The following is a 21,974-nucleotide window of genomic DNA, read 5'->3' as shown; positions in this document are numbered from 1 at the left end:
ACTTGGAAGGTTTTGCTTGGGCTGTGCCTACATCCAACTCAAGGTAAGTGTTATTCTGAAACTGCTGAAGGGAGCCTCTCCCCCTAGTTCACCAACAGCCCTAAGCAAGAGAGCATCAATAACATCTTGCTGATAACTCTCTTGGGTGTGCTAATAGGATTCCCCTGCATGAGCCAGTCACCCAAGTTACGATCCCGAATTCTCCCTCTCAGCTGTAAGTAATCACAGTCAACAGTTTGATGAAGGTGCAAAGAACAAAGGTTGAGAAGGAGGGACTTAGCTTTGAGGCTTGTAATCTCTGATGGGACTATATGATGGTGGATGTGTAGGTATGCTTCCTTGAGGGCAATCAAAATGAAGTGTCTTTCAAGGGCTGCAACCAATATTCAATTCCACAGTGAACTTTTGATATTTCACAAATTGATTCAGATGCTTCCAACGCAGAACTAGCATACCTCTTCAATCTCCTGTCATTTACAAAGATCCTCAAGTCTACTCTTTTGGGAGGCCTGATATGGAGGAAGTGGTGTGATGATTTCAACCCTGATAAACGGGCCTTGATATGGAAGAGAAAGTGTGCCCTTTTATGGGGGCGGAAAGAAAGGGGTGAAATAAGGAGTTTGGCAGTGGGAAGGGGCATACCACTGGCTGAGCAGATCCTAGACCATTCTCACAGGAAACCCAAAATCCCACCGCTTCTCCAGAATCTCAGAAGGAGGAGAGAAATCACCTGATTTTAGCCAGATATGACCTGTTCAAACCAGAGTTTGGTTTTCAATCTAGAACATCGCTGCTGGTATGGCACTTTATGGGGGAAGGTAACTGCTTGAGAAACATGGCTCGCTTCTGGAGGGCAAAGGTGACGCAGATGATGAAAATTAGTTTCCAAAAATCAGAACTTGCGGTAGGAAGAGACATGACTTTTCAGCTAGTTATTTCATAGATATAAGAGCTCAAGTCCTTAAATGAGGACAATTCAGCCCAAAAAGGGATCTATCAAGCTAAAATACAAGAGTGAGCCTGGTATTATTACTACAATGTGTAGGGCATTTTGATTCATATGGTTACAAGGAAGTATTTAGGTAGGCTCCTGAATACCAGCTTGAGCAGAACCTATGCATGGATAAGAGTTCTTCCCACCACAAGCATCCTTTCTGCTCTGGGTCCTGAAATAAAGTTATAAATATGGCATTCTGACAGCAATGTGGTGTTGTAAAAACAACCATTTCAATATGGCTTCAGTGCAATGCAGGATTAGATTAAAAGGAGCAGATGGCAGTGCAAGAGGCAGCCCGTAAAGCAAATACCCTCAATAATACACTCTAAAAGCAAGAAAAAGTCTTTGGTGAAAACTGATATATTTTAGAGTATACTCCAGCACAAACTGCTCCCCTTTAAATAATAGGGGTGAGATAACAAAGGCTAGCAGGCCTTAAGAATCAGCTGTACAAAGACAGCAGAACAAGCCTTCCTCTCAAATAACAAAGCAATAAACAATCTTCATGTATGACAGTCCAATTCATTCCTCATTTTCCACCTTCCTACAATTATTACTCAAAGGTCGGGTTATATGAATGTAAGGTATTAAAGCCATAACAGAGCAGTAACAGATTCCAGTGCTGTCCCTCAAATTTACCCACAAGGTAACACCAATTATCAAGTGGCATTACTCTTGATATACCACTACTTAGGAAGTAGCATCCTGAGAGATCCAACATGCACTTAAATGTGTGGCTGAAGAAATGCTTCCTCCAGGCAAAAAGATGGGGGTAGAAAAGAAAAGCAAGGCTTGGGCTACATGTTGACTTGCTTAATCCATGCTGACAAAGAGCCACAAACTAAAAGCTTCCTCAGATGAGTGCTTTCCTGTTGTTTTTAAATGTACATTACAAAATAACTGAAGAATTAACTGAGGTTCACTACCATCAATGTTTTTGCAAAAGAGAAAGAAGCAGTTACTGGCAGAGGCACAGAACAAAAAAAGCAATAAAACAAATATAGATATAAATTAAATCTTGTTATGAGATTACACCTAACCGAAGTCCTCTCTATTAATCCAATACACCCTTCCGAAAGGCCCATAATATAACCCACCCAACAAAAAGGGCTAGCAGAAAAATAAATATAGAAGACAGGCTCCAGGGTAACCACTGTATAAAATAATTCTGTAAGAGTTATTTACCCACACTCCAGTATCTCATAACCCAGCTGTCTGAATAAAGAGCAAGGGTTGTTTGGATTTTAAATCTGTAGTGTTCAATCATTCCTCGTCTCTACAACAAAGCAAACAAGGAAAGCATTTACAGTATGCTATTTTGCTCTTCATAAGTGACCCAACCCTCCCATCACTCTTATCAGGCAAAATCATTTAAAGGTGATAGGAGCACTAAAATAATTAAGGGGGGGTGAAGGGGGAGGGAAGGGAGAGGAGGCAAGAAAAAAAAAAAGGCAGCATATACCAATGACCAAAGAACTTGCTTTTCAACTGAATGTTTTGTAATACATACTCTTTTAAACAGAAAACATCCCAGGAAAAATGGAAGTTACTTACCCTATCATAATCAGAGTTCTTCAAGATGTGTGGTCCTCATGTATATTCCATTGTGGTTACACATGAACTCCATATGCATGAGTTTGTAGAATTCTTAGAAGCAGTGTCTGTTGGTCTGTGCCTGTGCCCTTGATCTCCTCATTTCCGCTTGGAGGGTATAAGAGAAAGGCAGGACAACCGCCTCTCCAGTCCCTTCTCTACTGCAAATCCAGACATGATCTGGAGCAGAGGAGAAGGAGGGTAATTAGTGGAATACTCGAAGCTCTCCATTTACAATAGGGTAAATAACCTTTACTCTCCAAGTGCTGGTCCCTATGAGCATTCCATTGTGGGTGATTGACAAGCAAGGAGGGTGCAAGAATGCAGAAGGTATGGCTGCTTGCAGAACCACCACCTCAAAGGATGTGTTAGTGGAGAAGACTTGGACCAAGGTGGAATGTCTAATGTATGTATGGATGGAGCTCCACATTGCTACTGAGGCTGCTTGTGCTCTTGTAAAGTAAGTCTTTACCTTGTGCATATGGGGGGCAAAGAAATCACATGCCAATTGATAAAGTAGTACACTGCCAGACATCCACTTAGAGGTCCCTCTGGGAGCACATAGCTTGTCCTCTGACTCGTTCCACTATGGCAACATATAGTCTAAATGACTGACTGTTCTGTTTTGTTCTTTGCAGGTAAAATACCAATGTTCGCCTCCAATGAAATAAATGAGACCTCTTTCTCCTTGCAGGAAGCCTGGGGCTTTGGAAAGAACAGAGTTAAGTGGATAGTCTGATTTATGCAAAATAAGTAAATTTTGATGTTATCGTAGCAAGACTGTCTTTATAGAATATTGTGTACGTTAGGTCTGCCATTAGGGCACTAATTTCATCCACCCTTCTGGCCAGGGTGATGGTAACAAAGCAAGTGACTTGCATTGACAGGTGAGACATCAAACACAGTTAGAAGTCCAAAAGGTGGCTTAGTGAGTGATGAAAGAACAAAATTAGAGTTCTCAGTGAAAGGCTGACTTCCTTACTGGTGGAAAGGTTCTAATAAAGTCTTTTAGAAACTCAGACATTACTGGGTGAGTAAAAAAATAAAGTAGCCCTCCATTGGTGGGTGACACATGCTAAGTGCCTCCAGGTGAACCAGTAGAGAGCTAAAGGAAAGACCCATCATCTTGAGGGTAAGGAGGTAATTCAAGCTAGCAGAAATATCTGTTGTTTCGGGAGACGTATGATTCTGCTGAGCCCAGGCAGAGAAATGCTCCTACTTCACTAGATAACATTTTCTGCTCGAATCCCTTCAGCTATTAAGAACAGCATGTATAGCTACAGAGCAGGAATGTTCTAGGTTCAATGACCATCTTTGACCATAAACCATATACCTGCCATGAGGTACAGAGTATCCAGGCTTGGATAAATGAACTTGACTTTCTCTCAAGTCAAGAGACCCTGATAGGCAGACAGGTTGACATTCACAGGAAACTTGGGAACCAGAATTGTCTGGGCCATTTGGACAGAGGATGGTTTGTGTCCTTATCTGTCAAATTTTATACAAGAATCCAAGGTAGCAAGTGGTCTGTCCAGGAGAGGAGAGCATTGCCTCTGGAGCACTGGCCTTAAGCTCCCCTGGAGCAGTACTTGCTGCATTTCCAGTTTGTCTGGGTGGCGAACAGATCCTAATTGGGAATTCTCCGCTGAGTGAAGATGCTGTTCACCACCGCATAGCGTAACTCCCTCTTGTGATCAACAGTGAAGTGCCTGCTTAGGTTGTCCGCCAACAAATTATGGGCTCTGGAGAGGTACGCTGCTGATAGGGTGATGTGGTTCCTGATACACCAGTTCCATAAGTTAACTACTTTTATACAAAGGGAGATTAATCTTTCCCCTCCCTGCTTGCTTATACAGAACACAGTTGGTTTATCATCCGACATTATGAAGATATGACATGACTAGAGGAAAGCTTTGCAGGTTTCTCAGACTGCTCTGCGTTTCAGAACATTTACGTACATTCTGGTTTTCTGCAACATCCAAGTGCTCTGTGCCGTGTGGCCACCCATGTGAAACTCCCAGCCCAACAAGGAGGCATCTGTAGTCATCCTGTTGGGAGTAAGGGCTACAAAAGAAACACCCATGCACACTTGTCCATGATCTGTCTACCAAATCAGTGAGGCCCTCACCTTGATGCGAGTTACTACTATGGTTTTCATGCTCTGTTTGTTTGGTGTATATACTGTTTGAAACTAAGTCTACAGGCAATGGAGGTGGAGTCTGGTTAATGGCATTACGTAAAGTACAAGGCACCAAATGCCCCCAAAAGAGTGAGGGCAAACCTGACCTGTGGTGTGTAACCACAGTGTGGTGTGTAACCTAGCCTATCAGGCTGCTCTGGGCATGAAATCTATCCATAGTGAGAAAAGCCCTCATCCTCACCAAGTCTGAGGTCACTCCTATAAATTCTACAGACTGTGGTAGACTCAGAGTAGAGTTTTCTTCACAGTTTCCCAGGGATTCTAGGAGATGGAGCAGTAACAAAGTTGATGTCAGGACTTCTAGGCCTGCCCCACCTGTGAGAAGCCAGTCATCTAAAATTTGGAAGATGGTGGAGCCACCCCACCTGAACTGTGCTGCTGTGGCTACTAATGAAAAGGCTTTCATGAAGACCCAGGTGCTGCTGCTAGACCAAATAGAAGTACTCTGTTGATAGTGGTTTGGACCAACCATAAACCGGAGGAATCTTCTGTGGGAAAGGTGACTATTCACATGAAAGTATGCATCTTTCACATTGAGAGCGGTTTCCTTTTCCAGGGACAGTAACGTAGTCATGATTCCCAGTGCATCACAATGGCCGTTGCCATTGATCTTGGTGTACTAGCAGCATCGACTGTAGCCTGTAGCAAAGTTCTGACCACCAGCATGCCTTCCTCGACAAGGGCCTAAAACTGAGCCCTGTTTTGCTGTGGCAATTTGTCTTTGAAATCTAGAAGCTTTGAATAATTTAGAAAGTCATACTTGGAGTTCAGTGTAGTATGGGTAAATAAAAACTCAGCTCCTTCTGCCAGGACAAAGCACAGCTTCTCTGCCCCATGAAGGGCAGAGATGCATGTTGCTAGTGTATGCCATATAGCCCTTTCCCAGCTGGATCCCATGGTTTGCAAAATGTCCAGAGGGTTATGTTGTGTGTCCTGGACCTCCTCTAAAGAAATCTGGAACTCTTCCACCACCCTCCATAGCCTCCATAGTGCCTGGAACTGCTTTTGGTTGTCCAAAGGAGACAACAAAGCTGGGGCAACTGCCTAAACAGGAGATAAGGACGATACCCCTGACAATACTGGCGGATCCTGCTCATACCCCTCCTCTTCTACATGTTCAGGAAGACGTTCTAGTTGCACTCAGGAAGGGAAGAAGTGATATGACTCTTTATCAGATGGCAAAGACCCAGGGTGTCATATGTACTAGTCCCATGGGCCCTAACAGGGCCTGTATGAAGGGTCAAAGTTGGGATGTGAAGGTCCCCAAGGCATGAGGAACCACCGGACAAGGCTGGTTCCAGGAAGCTCTTGATCTCCTATCTGGCTTCCTCTCCGTCGGTGAAATCAATAACAGTTCCTCCAGTACATCTGATTCTCCCAAGGATAAAAGGTTCAGATCCAGCTCAATTGGCAATGTCATCCTTTCTATTGAAGGAAAACCATGGCTACTAGAGAGAATTCGGTGATGAACTTCTTTTCCCATAGCCCATTTCTCCTGATGGGATCAAAACCTCCAAGGCAAGGATAGGTCTCAACAACAGGAAACGCTGCTGATCCAGGAAAACAAAGATCCCCTATGAAGTGGTACATATCTACATTCTCCCCAGAGTACCCAGGGTCTTGTCTGGCTGTCCCATTGGAGTCCATGTGCAAAAGCTCTTGGTTGGCAGATCCATATAGGGATGTAGCTGTACCACCAGTGAATGAGTCTCCGGTCAGGTGCTCTTTGATGGTACTGATGGTTCTTGGTATCTCAAACTGGACAGTACCGCAGCAGAATCATTGCCAGTGTGTAGCCTGGTACCAGTGAAGCCTTGCTCCTATGCACCTTTTATCACTGTCCTTAGGACATCTTAAATCCTTGCAAACTGGGTACAAAGGCTCCTCCAACTTGGACAGGTCAGGGAGGGATCTGTCCTCTTCAGAATGTACTCAGAGGAGTGCCCATTCTTGTGCTTATGAAAATGTCTCCTGTTCTCACAAGGAAACCCTGGCAAAGGGTTCCTGATTGTGCTCTTTCCTGCATGCATGTCAGATCTCATCTAGAATGCACACTCCTCAATGACTCTGGTCATGGTCTGAGTGAGGCCTCTGGCTTTCTCCATGAAGCGCTTTTTAAGCCATGTTCTCCCACCTATTGGTTCCAGCTGTGGAAAGAGTGACAGACACTGCACTTGATGGAGATATACATTTCTTTGAGTCAACAAAGGCAGTGCTGGTGGTCATCACTGACCAAGAAAGTGCAGGGACAGGAGATAGTATTTAAAGCCCAGGATTTCCCATACGGGGGAAGGGGAAGGGGTCCTTAGGGTGGAGGATACTTATCATTCATTAACTACACTAATAAAACGATTCACACTAACTACACCACAAGTTTGAAGACCAGGATCAAGCTCAAGAAATGGAGAAGCTCCAGACACTGGAGATTCTGACTCAGACCACATGGCAGAAGGAACTGAAGAGGCAGTCAATCCACACTGCTCTCAATGTCCTCAGATAGGAGCATGAGGAGAGAAAGGGCACAGGTGGGGACCAATGGACACTGCTTACAAGAATTCTCCAGTCTCATGTCCATGGAGCATATGCACACCCATACACATAGGGACAAGCACTAAAAGAAGAATTAACACAAATACAAGAGCTAGTGAGCCACAGCAGCACTGTTTTGCATTCTTATAATTCTGTGATGTGTCACTTCAACAAAACTGCTGCCTTGAGAGCATACCAAAAGCACTGGCTAAAAATGGGCACTGTAAGTGATCCAACTCAACTACAAGGGCATCTTGTTCTCCTAAGGGAGAAAAACACAGGTGCAACAAAAATGAACTATGTACTGCAGTACAGCAGTACATTCCATTACAAAGAAAACAAATGTTCACTTTAAGCCCGTTTTACAGCACTGCACATCGTTTTGCTTTGGCAAAGATGTCTGTTTCACTGCCATGTAATTTGTATTTAAACAACCTGGTACTGCAGGCATCTGGAAAAATCATCCTTGTCCGATCAAGAAAGCATTCTTATGGACTATTTTTCAGCTTCCCTCTCCTCACCCTCCACCATTCCTTCAACAGAACACATTAGACACAATAGGCTATTAGTTAGTAATGAAAAAGTTAAGGTTCCTGTCACAATAATCTAATTTCTGCTCAAGTATTTACAAATGGACATGTATATGCTCGACACCTGAGAGTTTCTGCTGTCATTTTTGTGCACACACATACACACACTACAATTTATAATTCAACACTTATATCAAGAAACTTAAATGATCAATGGGATTCTATAAAAGCTAAATTAACAAAAAATAGTCTATTAGTGAAGACATCTGGTGTATTATAGCAAGAAAAGTTAATGATATTGTCTGGAACCCTATAATCAATTTTTTTTCTCCCACAGCTCTATCATTAGACTGTATTAGATCTGTGTGCGCCTGTGGAATTTATTAGATCTCCGTGCCTGGTGGAAGATTTGCCAACTGGATCTGGTTCAGATCAGGCCAAAATGGTTTTGGCAACACTCCTCGTCTTTAAAGAACAATCAATAAAGTTACGTTTCTGCTGCATTGTTTCAACTGCAGGAAGATTTATGGGCTTCCTATAGAATCCCTTTGAAACACAGTAGAGGGGGTTTGGGAGAGGACTACCAATCATCTTTACATTTAAATCTTCAGCATACACAGCCCTGTGCTGCTAACTGAAATATTGGCAATCAATTGCAGGGAGTCAGTCACCCAGAATTAATGGAAAGACAAAAAGTTTGCCGAAATCAATATAATGAGTAAAATTTACAATCACTTCAGCAAATCCTAGTTAGTAAGCAACATGGACATGGAAAATGCAGTAAAACTCTTATAGAAAAAAAGAGCTAGAAAAAAACTGCCGAAAGGGAATAGAAAATTTACTAATATCATGAAAGTCAAAATCTGACTGAATAGTAGACACGCTGACTGGGCCAGTACACTGCTTATCTGCCTTCCAAGAACTTGTTACGTCAAGGAACAAGCCGCAGCAGGAAAAACTTGTTGAAAGTATTTTCTCTGCTGTTTTTAACTCCACCTTGAAATCCTACCAACTTTAGGAGCTAAAAGGCTCCTACAACATGCAGCTGGTTTTTGAACCTGGCACTGGTAGATCTCAGCAGGCTGCCAGCAGCTGAAATGTGCAAGTGAAAGTTTGCACTCACTCTCAGTTTCTAACTACTACTGATCTTTTTGAGCAGGGTTCAGAGGAATGAAAATAAGGTCTGAGATTTAAAACAGTACCCTTTAAAAATGCTGAGTTTTGCCTTACTCTTGACTCCCTGACTCATTGTTTTGGTTCCTAAAAATGTGTGGTATTTCACATGGGAGGAATTCTCTCTCTCTCATGTGGGAGTGGGGAGTTAATTAAAGGAACTGCCTCCTCCTCCCTCAAATGTCCCATTGTGAATCTGCATGCAAACAGAACTGAATTTTCCCTTAAGTGTTCTTATATTCAAACACGCTGTGGAGAATCTCAGTTCCTCACTGTACCAAATACACAAAAATCAAAATTTTTCTTGCAAATGAATTGATGGTATTCAGTTTCTCTGTAATATCTTTTCATACCATGCACTCACACAAATCTCAAAGTTTAACCAATTTCTTAAAATCCAAACATTAAAATGAATCCTAACAGTAAAATCAATCTTAAAAACGTGAACCAATACCACAGTACCAAATCAGTAAATCAGCTGCAGCTCCATGAGAAGTTCCATTCACAAGGAAATTCAGCCCGTGAATTGCAGGAACAACCTCTAGCTTCCATGTGATCAGCTTAGAGAAAGCAACCCTACACGATACAATACCAAACGAGGCAAATACTAAGAACCTCCTGGTCCAATTTTCAGAAGTGCTGAGGTCCCACAACTCCCACTGAAGTCAGTGGGAGCTGTGAATGCTCAACACCTCTGAAAAATCAGGCCCATGGTAAAGACTCAATAGGATGAAACCGCTGAGGAGAACAATGAAGATTCCCAAGACCTGGCCTGTTTTTTCTCACTTTAGGTACATGTTCGGTCCAAATTGAAAGCAAAGTGTATCTTTAGAACTTGGGTTCTGTGAGCACAGGCTTGGTTTAATGCAAAATAGGGGGAGACGGACGACTAGCAGAGATAGAAAATACAGCTTCTGTCTCTGACGTTGACTTCCACTTTGCCATCTCGTTGCTGGGGGAAAAACAGAGACAGTACACAATCTTATTAGTCACTCTGAGACCTGGTAAACTTGTACTAGCATTGGGCTATTTAGGACATTGCCTTTAGCTGCCTCTTGCTGGTCACAAGCTTACAGCAATATTGCAAAACATGCAGTCTTGGCTGGCTAAGACAGATTCTTATGATACAGAAGGAAAAAGGAGAGAGATAGGAAAGAAGAAATCAGGCAGGGAACAAAAAGGATACATGGAGGAAAAGGGATGGTGGGGGACAAAGTCTCATACCCCAGCTGGCTGGGATTTAGCTGGAGCCAGCGGAGGTGGTGATGTTGTTATCTGGCCCTCTCTTGTGATTTGGTTTGGTCAGAAGATTTCTCAGAATTAAGATCCAGATGGTCCAGGTTCCCAGGAGATGGTGGGGATGGCAGTCATGATGGTGTAGTTCACTTCAGCTGCAGTCAGCTTTTCTACCAGTTTTTTTTAAGAACCCCAAAAGGAAGTGATGAGTGGAACAGCCCATCCCTTCATTATTTTGTCCACCAATTAGGCCTAATTTGCAACACACCAATTCTGATCCATTATTTCCTGGTCCTCTACTCCTCTTATTTAGCACTCAATCTTAACACAGTCCCTGAACAATATCAGTCTGCCTTTTTGTTTGTACTAAGTCAGCGTCTCATTTTTGCAACTTTTCCCATTAGCATTTGTTGTTGTAGGTTATTGTGCCATTCCACCTACACTCTCTTCTTACAGTTAAGCTCACAATCAGGGTAAATTTGTAGGCTCGATTATCACAACAGTACTTTAATGTTTTCAAAAAAATTAATAGCTTTTAGAAAATACAGGCATGATTCTTGGTAGCTGGGTAGCATAAAGATTTATTGCAAAGTGAGTGGAGGGTACAAGTGTCCTCTTGTAATGCCTAAGCGGCCTTCATTTTCCAAAGCTGGAATATGCACCCCACCCTGCTCCAGAATCTAGAGCATTTGAAGAGGCCTTGTGAGGGACAGTCCTAAAAGAGGTGTTTGCAGTAGGTGAAAAGTAAAGACCTCAGAGAGGATATACAGAGACTATTTGAAAGGGAGCGTTATGGTCAATAGGCCTAAAACCAATTTGTAAAGTTAATGGTCTTTCTTTGTGCTTCCTTCCCTACCCCAAAGATAAATACTTCAGTTCCCGCAGCCTGGCATTCACAAACAACCCTTCAACTACCACCAATGTGTATTCATTCAACTGCAGAAAAAAATTGGTTAATTATTTCCAGTTTCAAACTTCTAAATCATGTTTGTAATGAGCAAAAAGTCTATTTCATAAATCCCATGGCAGCATTCTTTTAAGCAAATATATTTTCTGTTCCCTCGCTCAACCCCAAACCCATCCTTCCTGGTGAAGGACCTTCTGTATGTACTTCAGACCCACGCTGAACACAAATTCTCATCAGAATCATGGTAATCAAAGATGGAAAAACCCATTAGATCATCAAATCCCTCTGCCTAGGACGATGTAGTCCTCAATGAAAGACACGCAATATCAGCTACTACATTCATATTGAATTTGATCATGAATAGAGAGTTTTCTTATCCCTCAATCAAAAGCTGAGTATATTAATGCTCTCAACAGAAGATCACTCAAAGTAAACCACCACCAGGTACACCAAGCAGTTAACGTTTTTTAGTTCACCAACTGTGCCATCTTCAAAGCTTGAGATATAAATACTGAGAATTTATTAAGCAATTTGTGGCTGAATTTTCACTTTTATTGAAGCTTAAATACAGTTACATGAATATTTTCTTGTTCCTTTGGCCTTATAAAGTGCAGTACTTTGATCCAATTAAATTCTGCAAAAAAAAATGTGGCCCTTTCATAGCAAATTTGAGTGAAACATTTATTAAATTCATGATTGGAACAGAGATGCTAGTACTGAAAAACAAGCAATATTGTTAAACCCTTTCTACCTCACGTATCCTTTTTTCCTTAGCAACATTCTATTAACCACCCTCTGCCTTCAGATCAACCCCAATTTCCTCAAAGTAATTTTCAACAAAAAGTTGAGACTTTTCATTAAAGGATCAGTTATCATGTTTAGAAGGTATTCCAGAACAAGAAAGTAAGTTACCTCCCAAAAATCTCATGACAGATTGGTATTTCTGTTAAGTTTTTGACACAGTGGTATATATTTAGTTCACGTTCATTCTCTCAAGAGTCATTAAACCATAAACAATCCCTAAATGTACTTTTTAAAGATAATTTGATTCCTACAGTGATAGCTGGCGTTACATACTGCATTGGTGCAATGGTAGAGAGAAAAGGCTGTCACGTGGCATTAGTTCCCTGTGATAAGAGCTCCTAACTAATGTTAGCCCAAGGCATACCATTTCCCACTTGGCAAGGGCACAATGCCTGTCACCATAATACCTGAAAATCTAGCTCCCAGTGAGTTCATACCCCAGGCTAGGACAGCAACCTTTACTCATGCCCGGCACCACCAACGCAGAGTTGGCCTTTGAGTGCATTATTTTTGTGCTGAGTTATTAGGTAGGTGTAACAGATATCTGGCTTTGCAGTAACTGACTACAGTACGTCTTTTGTACCACAAAAGTTTTCCACAACCATATGAGACTATGAATGCCAGTTCTAGGTCAGCATGACCTAACGTATCATAGAAGAAAGATACTTGTCCTGAGTACAGACAGATTACCAGAACCAAGCAAAGATTGTATGGATTAATAAAAAATATTACAAAAAAGATACTAAGACTATTAAGTTGGAGGCGTTGTCTGCTAGAAGTTAATCTTTAATAGCCACCATACAAGCCACCAAGGACGCTAAGTTAAAAAACTTCTTGGTTCAAAAATCTTACCAATCAACAATTGTTGTCTGTAAGTGCATGATACGGCATATAATAAATAGGGCCAGACTGATATTCTTATGCATATTGAGTAGTCCCATTGAAACCCATGAGGCTACTCAGGCTGCTTATGACATAAGCAAAGATATCGAACTGGCTTATAAGTGACTTAGAAAAAAGAAAATGGAGTCCATGGCATGACCATACTCAGCTTGTGGATGGAAGCCTTATTCTTAGAAGTTCAAGCAGCTGTTGCTCGAAGAGGGAGCAGAATCCTGATGCCACTGAAGTCAATGGCAGTTTTGCCAGTGACTTTCATGAGGCCAGGATTTCATCCAGCATTTTTATTCCGGAGGATACAGGTTTACCTTTAGATCATCGCACACATCATACTTTACTTTACAATTCCATTTATAGTTAGTTTTATGCATAACTGAATATTTGAAGGAGATAGCCATCATTGAAATGCCTTACACAGGAGAGCACAAATGTTATCTGTGACCATTTCCAATACAGTGCACCTAGAAAGGCAAAATCACTTTGTGATCTCCCCTACTTTCTTTCCTCTAGCCCCCATTTGATTTCCAGGTGCCATAGAAAAATGTGAAGAGTTAGCTTCTGATCTCAAGTAAAGTCTGTAACAATGAGCTTTGGAACCAAGTCTGCTGCTGCTCCTAGACTCAATAACACTTGAGGAACAATTTATGGAGAGAATGAACCAGCTCCTCAACATTGTAGATGTCCAAGTGAAAGAAAATCACGAACAGCACAGCAGTAGAGACAGATTGCAAAGAGAACAGCAGTAGTAACTAAAGCTTTATCACTGGGACTTAATGGCCATTGGTGAGAGGGGACTGTTCTTCAGGAAATGAAAAGAGATTCTTCTAGTATCTCTTTTAGCTGAATTGATTCATCTTAAAGTGTCAACAGAGGGACTTGTAATTTAAGTGCAATATACTAATGTGAGAAAACATAACAACGTACATGCTATGACAGTGGGAGATCGAAAGAGCATGTGAGGGGAGGACAATTGGTTTCTTTCCTAGGCAGCACAATCTAGAGATTAGAGTATAGGCTGTTCTGAAACAATCCATAACACTTGCCATGTGAACCTATCACTTCCAGAGGCAGCAATGGCAGTTCAGTCCATACAGATCCATCAAGCTGGGTGTCATCCTATCCTTCCCCCACCCCTTTTTTTGTTTAATTCGCTTCAATTTTAACAGAGGTGAGACAGGCAAGAAAATTTTAATTCCCCAGTTAGTCATCCTGATCAAGCTTTATTGAAGTGGAAAGGGAGTCTTTCAACATAAAATCTTAGCCATTCTAGGAGTCTATCTAGCAGCCTTTTTTCCTTTCTTCTTCTTCTTCTTCTTAAGTAGGAGAAAGGCTTGGATATGTCATTGAAATTATCAGGTGTCATACTTTGAAATCTGGTGCGGGAAGAGGGAGGAAAACAGTGATGATTTAAGACCTATTATTGGAAGACCCAAATCTGTTTTCAATTTAAGCTTTTAGAATGAAAAGGGAATTTCAGTAACCATATCCACAGGTGTAAATGCCTGGCACATTTTCTCCACATGTAATTAACCACAGAAGAACTGGCTAATTAGTCAGGGGGCTAAGACACTGAACCAGGAACGAAGACTCTTGGGTTCTAGTCTCAGCTCTGTTGCAGAGCTTCTTGTCATCTTAGACAGGTTACTTCACCTCTGGAGCCTGTTGTCACCATCTGTAATATGAAAATTCTGACGTTGCACTCCATAATGTTTTATGGAAATATGCCGATGAGTGTGAATATGATGTAACTGGAATATGCTTTATGCAAAAGGTTTCTTGCAAGGTATCATTACAAAGCTTATAGTCTACTGAGTGTGTTCATCCTATTTGTATGAATGTCTCATTCTTGTGTATAAAACTAGGAATATGAAGTAGAACTCTGAGGTCCTACTGTAACTATGCAAAGTGTGGGCCATTAATGGTGGTTTGGAAGCTTGACGGCTCCCACTGACTAGGACAATTGATTGTAAACCTTCCTGGGTGCGTGTACGGGCCATCCCTGGAAGAACGGAGGCTGGGGTCCCACAGGACATGTGAACGTGTCACCTGATACTGGAATCCATCTTAAACCTGGTGCTTTTCCATTTAGAAGGAGAGGTGGGGACCCAGAGAGACAAAAGATTCCTGCCTGGTGCCAAAGCTATAAAAGGGGGTGGAACAGGACAAAGGGGGCTGCCAGTCATGAGAACACCCCTACTTTCCCCCTAAGATGTCTGCTGGGACTAACAAGGACTGTACCAGGGGAAAGGATTGGGCCCAGACCAGGAAAGCATCTAGTCTGTGAAAGAAACTTATCAGAACATCTCTGAGGGTGAAATTTTACCTGTAATCGTTTCTTAATGTATTAGGCTTAGACTTGCATGTTTTTGCTTTACTTTATTTGGTGACTTACTTTGTTCTGTATGTTATTACCTGAAACCACTTAAATCCTACTTTTTATACTTAATAAAATCACTTTTGTTTATTAATTAACCCAGAGTAAGTGATTACTGCCTGGGAGAGCAAACAGCTGTGCATCTCTCTCTCTCTCAGTGTTATAGAGGGCGGACAATTTATGAGTTTACCCTGTATAAGCTTTATACAGAGTAAAATTGATTTATTTGGGGTTTGGATCCCATTGGGAACTGGGTGTCTGGGTGCTGGAGACAGGTGACCTGCTGAGCAGTTTTTGGTTATAGCCTGCAGCTTTGGGGGTGTGGACCAGACCTGGGTCTCTGTCGCAGCAGGCTAGCATGTCTGGCTCAACAAGGCACAGTTCTGGAGTCCCAGGCTGGCAGGAAAAATGGGCTCAAAGGTAATTCCAGCACATCAGGTGACAGTCCCAAGGGGGGTCTCTGTGACCGAACCCATCACACATGGTCAATGGTCCTTTCTCCTCCCCTCCCGCACCCATTCTGGGTATAAAAACATAACTAGGGAAAAGTTCTGTGCCTGGATTGCACCAAAATCACTGAACCAACAAGTTAAAAGGGTTATTACTAAGGAAGTAAAAAACTGTCAGCTATGCATCCAAACCCACACTTAGTTTATGATAACCAAGAAGATAATGTACTTAATTAGTTGGTGACATTTCAAAGCTGTTGCTTTTTTTTTTTCCCTGCTTCACTTGACATGTTTTGCTAAGGGCAAAACAAAATTGTGTTTTTTTGTTGGAATCTGGCATAGCAGAGAGATCAAGTGTCCTTTCCACTGTACATACTACCCTTTCCTCAGCAAATAGATCAACCGTGACAAAAACACTGCAGATCCATTTTCTGTTAGTAAAACCAACATCAGTCTCTTTTTAAGCGTTCATTATGCCCCCAATTTTATTGACAAAACCATCAGGGGAATTAAAGAACCTACAGTGTGAAGGGGACAGGCATACAGCAACTATATTCCTTCCATAAAGAGGAATCAGCAGCATTCCTACCATTATACATCCCTGCAAGTGAGAGCTGCATACAGAACCTCAAAACAAAAACAAAAGTAAGAAACACGGTGTGAGATGGTGGTTGGTTTTTTTTTGTTTTTATTTAAAGGATCAAAATATATTGCACTTTGCTTCCCACATTGTTTTTGCAGACAACTTTAATGTGTTGTACTAGACCAATACTGACAACAGAAGCTTCAGCTTTTATTGCTGTTAATACCCTGAGCAATTACTGTAACTCAGCAGGAACTTCTATCCAGAATGGCAACTATCACATTGTAATTCAGCATTTCATGAGAGATTCCGCTGAAACATGAAGGCACCTGCTAATGTGCAAAAATTGTACAAATGGGGTTTAACGCATTCTTAGAACCTGGTAGATAAAAATACACTTAAGTATTTTTCATGGTGCAACCGTATTGTACTTGTTAGAGATCACAGAAAAGCAGCAAATGTTTAAGTAATAACAAAAAGTCCAACAAACAGGTAGCTGCTAGGCTTCAGAGAAGTCAGGGAAGGGTGTGAAAAATTACCTGAAAGGATAGATACTGTAAATAATGGAGACCTCTGGAAAAACAGAAAACTAGCATGGACATAAATATTGAAGAAGAAAGCCATCAATGTAACAGGCAAAAGGAAAGAACACGTTCCTCCGCACTGCAGCCCTGCAAAATTAACTGGGGGTCTGGGGGTTGGAGAGAGCAGATAGAGAAAGGAAAGAGAACCTTTAGTAGAAACAGATGGTAGGTAATCTAAACAAGGAATGTGTCACCCTGGGCCTGTAATTATTTATTGCTTTAACTTTTAAGTGATATAAATATTTGTGACACAAAAGCAGCTGAAATAAAGGAGATTCTCAGTTAAGGACCTCATTCTATCTAACTCCCCCTGATTACTCTTAAGTATAACAGGGGCCTGAGAAAAACATAGATGCCACCTATGCTGTACCACCTGGAGAAGGAAGGTGGAGATTTCCTACTGTATTGTATCACGATAATAAGCATGTGTAGCCCACTTAAAACCGGCACAGGGATTTGCTTAAAGTTATTTTATGTTACAAAGCTATGGATTTGGGGGAAGGGGAGGGGACAACATCACACGTCTCTCAAGTTCTTACTGTGGTGATGTGTCCTTGAATTAAAAATTCATTTAAGACCGAAGGTTTTGAAAGGAGATTTGAATTTTTTTTTTTTAATCTAACAGTTTTCATGACAAGTGTCCTTAGGAGGAGATAGTGAGGGAGTCATTAAATCTCAACTCAAGTCCTGTATCCACATAGTCCAACAGGCTACCAAACCACAACTCTTGATAGCCCACAACTCCATCTTCAGCATTTATTTATAGAGAATTTATCATTACAGTATAGTATCTAGACAATGTTATAATCAGCTTTTCCAGCAAACCAGTAAACTACTGTACCACTTCCTCCCTAGAGCACTCGAAGTACAAAAGGTAGCTATGTGGATTATAAAACCTTGTGAAGAGTTCTCTGTGTGTCCCAACTAACCAACCAGCTCTGCCTGTAGAGGGCACTTCATTGTTTCAGTAGTGACAAAGTTACTAGAGTATTACTAAAAGAAAAGGGTTAAAGGGAGTAAAAGATTGTGCAATATCACCACCATGTTAAGAAAAAACATGGAAAACACTGCTTACCAATTTGAAGTCTTGAATGCTGCAGATGAAGTACGGGGTGTTCGGCCGGCGACTTTCAATATATACGCAATCTTTGAAAAAGAAATAATTTGAAATAATGGCAATTAATTTCTATACCTCAGACAGTAAGAATAAAAACAGGACACGTTTAAGAAAACAGTATAAACTAAGAGAACCACAATGTTTATTATATAAAATGTAAATATGCTATGCTTGGTCTAAAATAGAAGCTAGAATTTTCATTCTAAATAAAGTAGTAGTTTATTAAAATAAAGGTGAATTTTTATGTTATGTTTTGTTCAGAAAACAAATGAACTCAGACCAGACTTCTGAATTTAGCTAATACAATGATGAGGTCATAACCTATGGACCAGACTAAAACAAGAGAGGAAACTAATCAAAGCTCTTCTGGTTAACTCACTATTAAAAACTTAACACTAACATATTTTCTTTTCTAATTGTAAAGAAAACCAAGGCAACCAATCATAGCTGGAATGGAGTAAACTAAATTAGATTTTCCTCAGGGAAGAACTGAGCTTTCTCAAATTACATTTCACATGACAGAGGCTGAGTAATTATTTTTGTTTTTGACAACTGGACACTAAAACGTTGCTGTAAAATGAGATCTGTTGTGTTACAAACACAATCCCAGCAATAATCACAACAAAAGCATGGTTTTAGGGGGAAAAAACAGCACTGAATGGAGAAAATTGCCTGGTTAATGATAATGACCTTAGAAATGGGAAAATCCACACACAGCTTGCTAGAAAGCAGAGATGTTGCTCCAAAAGTCAAGGAAATATTTCACAGATCGTCTCAGTGCTTTTTTCATTTATATTCACACACAACTAGTTATTCAGATTTTCCATGAATCTACACACACTTCTGCAAAAGGTGTATACCTTACTAAAACCTCAGGTGCTCAAAATACAACTAGCCTTTCTCCCATTGTCTTATTTCCTAATAACTGTAAAAGAAAAAAGATGAGGGGAAAACTATTGCAGTTTTAGCTCTTCTACACTTATGAATGCATCATCATAATAAATATTTTAAACTGACAGAGAATATAGTGCTTTACAAACACTATTCAGGCTATATTCAAACTTCACTCGGGTAGAAATCACTTTTTCCACCACTGAAATGCAGTCACCTCAGGAGATAAAACTCAGCAACTGCTCAACATCAGTATCTTAAAACAACTGAAATTGCAGTAAGAATCTAGATAGATAGAACATGATCATCAAAGGTGGAAGTTGACCAAGACACCACATTCAAAGGCTCTAGTACTTCTATGATAGATGCTCTGACTGCAATTGGTGAGGACCTAGGTTTTACATCTCATTCAAAATGTGGTAGTAACATAATGCCTCAAAAGAAAGTGCTACCTTCTTAAACACCAGTTCCTAGGTTAGTTGGTGGTCTACCATGCAATTGCTACTAACCTAACCCAATACTGCTAGACTGTAATAGTATCACGGCAAAAGGCAGTGGAGTCCCACGCATACATGGCACAAACGAGATAGAAAAAGGCTGGGGAAGGGATAACTGATGCAGGGGGCTACAATGAGGCAGGGCTCTGATAAACTCAATTAGATAAAGTTACCTTAACCCTTACAAAGCAGATGATTGATTGTTTCACAGTAGCCCACTAGCCCCAGCGTTTTAGGAGCTGTACAAACATAGAAGAGGAAGCCTGTCCTAAAAAGTTTACAGTTTACATAGACAAAAGTCTGAGGGGGGAAAAAATTAAATATCTCCATTATACAGATAGGAAACTGCAGCACCCAGAGATCAAGTAAATTGCCATGGCCACAGAGAACATTTGCGCCAGGAATTAACTCTGTTAAGTACCACAAAGTACCAGTGCCATAACCACAAAACCATCCATCCAGCTGGGCTTCCTAGCAAGGAACTTTTCATGTGACCATAGGACTTACGTTGTACATACCGGGAACACCTAAATAAGGAGTAAAGAAAGTATCCTCCGGTGTGGCAGGGACATAAGGTACAAGTTGAAATGGCTTTAACTTTTGGACCAACTATTTAAACTGAAGTGTAAACCAAATTTCCCCTGTATATCCTGAACTTCCCCAAACTCGCTTTTTTCCAGATTGCTAGTGCATATTTCCATGCATTTCCTTTTGTCCTCGGCCAACTGCCATTCCCCTAAAACTTAAATCCCATTTAAAAAAATGATCAATCCAAGAAGGGATTATTACCTGGAAGTTAATGTGGTTAGGTCTTGGGTCCACCAACCCAGATGCAGAGTATTTCCTCCCCAAATACCCTCAATCAGGCAAGACCCATTCAATAAACATCAAACATCAATTTTTTCCCCGTTAACCAGTGATGGCAGACCAGTGCCCGCTTGCCACAGCATATTGGAAAATAATCTCACCCTATTCCTCTTGAACACTCAAGCACACCCAGCAAGATATTGAAATTGCACATTCAGTTAAAGAGAACTTAAAGCAAAAATTAGGCTCCTCAATTAATCCATGAATCCATATGACGGCCTTTTCCTCTAGAATGGACAATGTTCCTGTCTGAAAGAGCTTAGACTTCAAGTTTAGGTCTAAGCACAAAAGTATCTAACTCAGACAGAGGGTTACCTTGCCTTTTGCATTGCAAGAAACTCCCAAACTGACAAATGCTGCTCATTGTGACACATATTCCTAAAGGATTTGTAAGGTATCAAATAGCTAAAAGCAATCACTGCAACTGTTTGAAGCCTGCCAACAACAAACTCCAGCCAGAATGAGAGCTCAACTATCAGGGGCAGTTGGCGTAGCTTTATCCACTTAAGTGGTGTTCAGGCCCCCCAAAAAAACCTTGAAGCCACAAGGTAATGGATGGAGCATTTTCTACCCCCTCCCTCCCACCCCCCCTTTTTTTTAAAAAGCACTCTCTCTTTGCTAGATGCCACGTGCGCATAAAAAGTTAAATTCACTGAAGAAAAATGGAACATGAATTTGCAGGAGAGAGAGACAGGATGAGCTGTATAGCAATGGTGCAAAGAACAAACTTTCAGTTCTGGTTGGCTAAATCCTGCCTGAATAATAGTACCCCATACAGGAGTAATCTAGCATCTGGGCTGGTGGATCCCCACAAACAGTGTACCAGCCTTCCTTTTTTAATTAAACGGTAATGCCTTGTTATTGAACAAAAAGTCACTTCCTGCTGAGTGTTTACAAAGAAACCATGGTAACTTGACTTATCCAACAACGCCTGTGAATCCATATGCCACATTCCTACACGCAACACTATGCTTTGTAAAACAGGCTACTCTATCACGCCAGTCGCTATCCATCAGGACTTTTGCTGTGAATCATTTTGTGGCAGCATTTGATAAAGTCAAATGAGCTTGGCATAAGGTGTTATTTTTTTAAAAAAGAAAAAAGAAAAGCTATGAAACCTATTGCTTATTTTATAGAAAGACATAAAACAGAGGAATTAGAATCTGGAGTGGTCTGAAATCATAATTTTATCGGCATCAGTCAAGCTTGTCTCCAATTGACAACAGAAATTGAAAGAATGCCCTGTTCTGACCCAGCTTCTTAATTCATTTATAAGATAAAGTCAGAAGAAAATTATAGCAGAGCTTTGTGTCGACATCCCCATTATAAACTCCTAACTTCAGGGGTTTAGGACTCCAATGTTCTGGACTGGGAATTTGGCATGTCAGACTCAGGGCAAGAAGCTAATTTTTTTCTTATCTTTTTATTTTTCAAGTTAGCTGAAAATGAGCATCAGCAGTTTAAGTGACACAAATGTAAATAAAATTTGAGATGTGTTTTGCTCTTCTAGCATAACAACATTTTATCATTCACTGAGAGGCATCTGCAAATGCTATTGTGATTTGAACCAGTGTTTTTTCAAATTATAGTCCATAGGGCATTCCCATGTATCTACAGAGAGGATTCTATCTTAGTGGTGGAGCATCTGTTCATCTTCTAGCAGTAATACTAGTGGCTCTGACAACCCAGTCTAGGTCAGAGCATCTTTGGGGGGGTTTCTAAATGTTTCAGTGTCAAAAAAGC

General features: G+C 41.0%; 1 protein-coding gene across 4 annotated transcripts in view; it reads right to left on the bottom strand.

Annotated features, from left to right (window-relative positions):
- The window catches only part of RERE (arginine-glutamic acid dipeptide repeats), a 401,076-nt gene that overhangs the window by 219,747 nt on the left and 159,355 nt on the right, over positions 1 to 21,974 (bottom strand). For all 4 annotated transcript variants that reach the window (XM_075121005.1, XM_075121006.1, XM_075121004.1 and 1 more), the window contains exon 3: positions 17,935 to 18,005. In XM_075121005.1, the coding sequence (XP_074977106.1) occupies positions 17,935 to 18,005 (71 nt within the window). The remainder of the gene's footprint in view (positions 1 to 17,934; positions 18,006 to 21,974) is intronic.

The sequence above is a fragment of the Caretta caretta genome, chromosome 18 (assembly GCF_965140235.1).
Source record: "Caretta caretta isolate rCarCar2 chromosome 18, rCarCar1.hap1, whole genome shotgun sequence".
Taxonomy (NCBI): domain Eukaryota; kingdom Metazoa; phylum Chordata; order Testudines; family Cheloniidae; genus Caretta; species Caretta caretta.
This window is presented reverse-complemented; position numbering and strand designations above follow the sequence as displayed.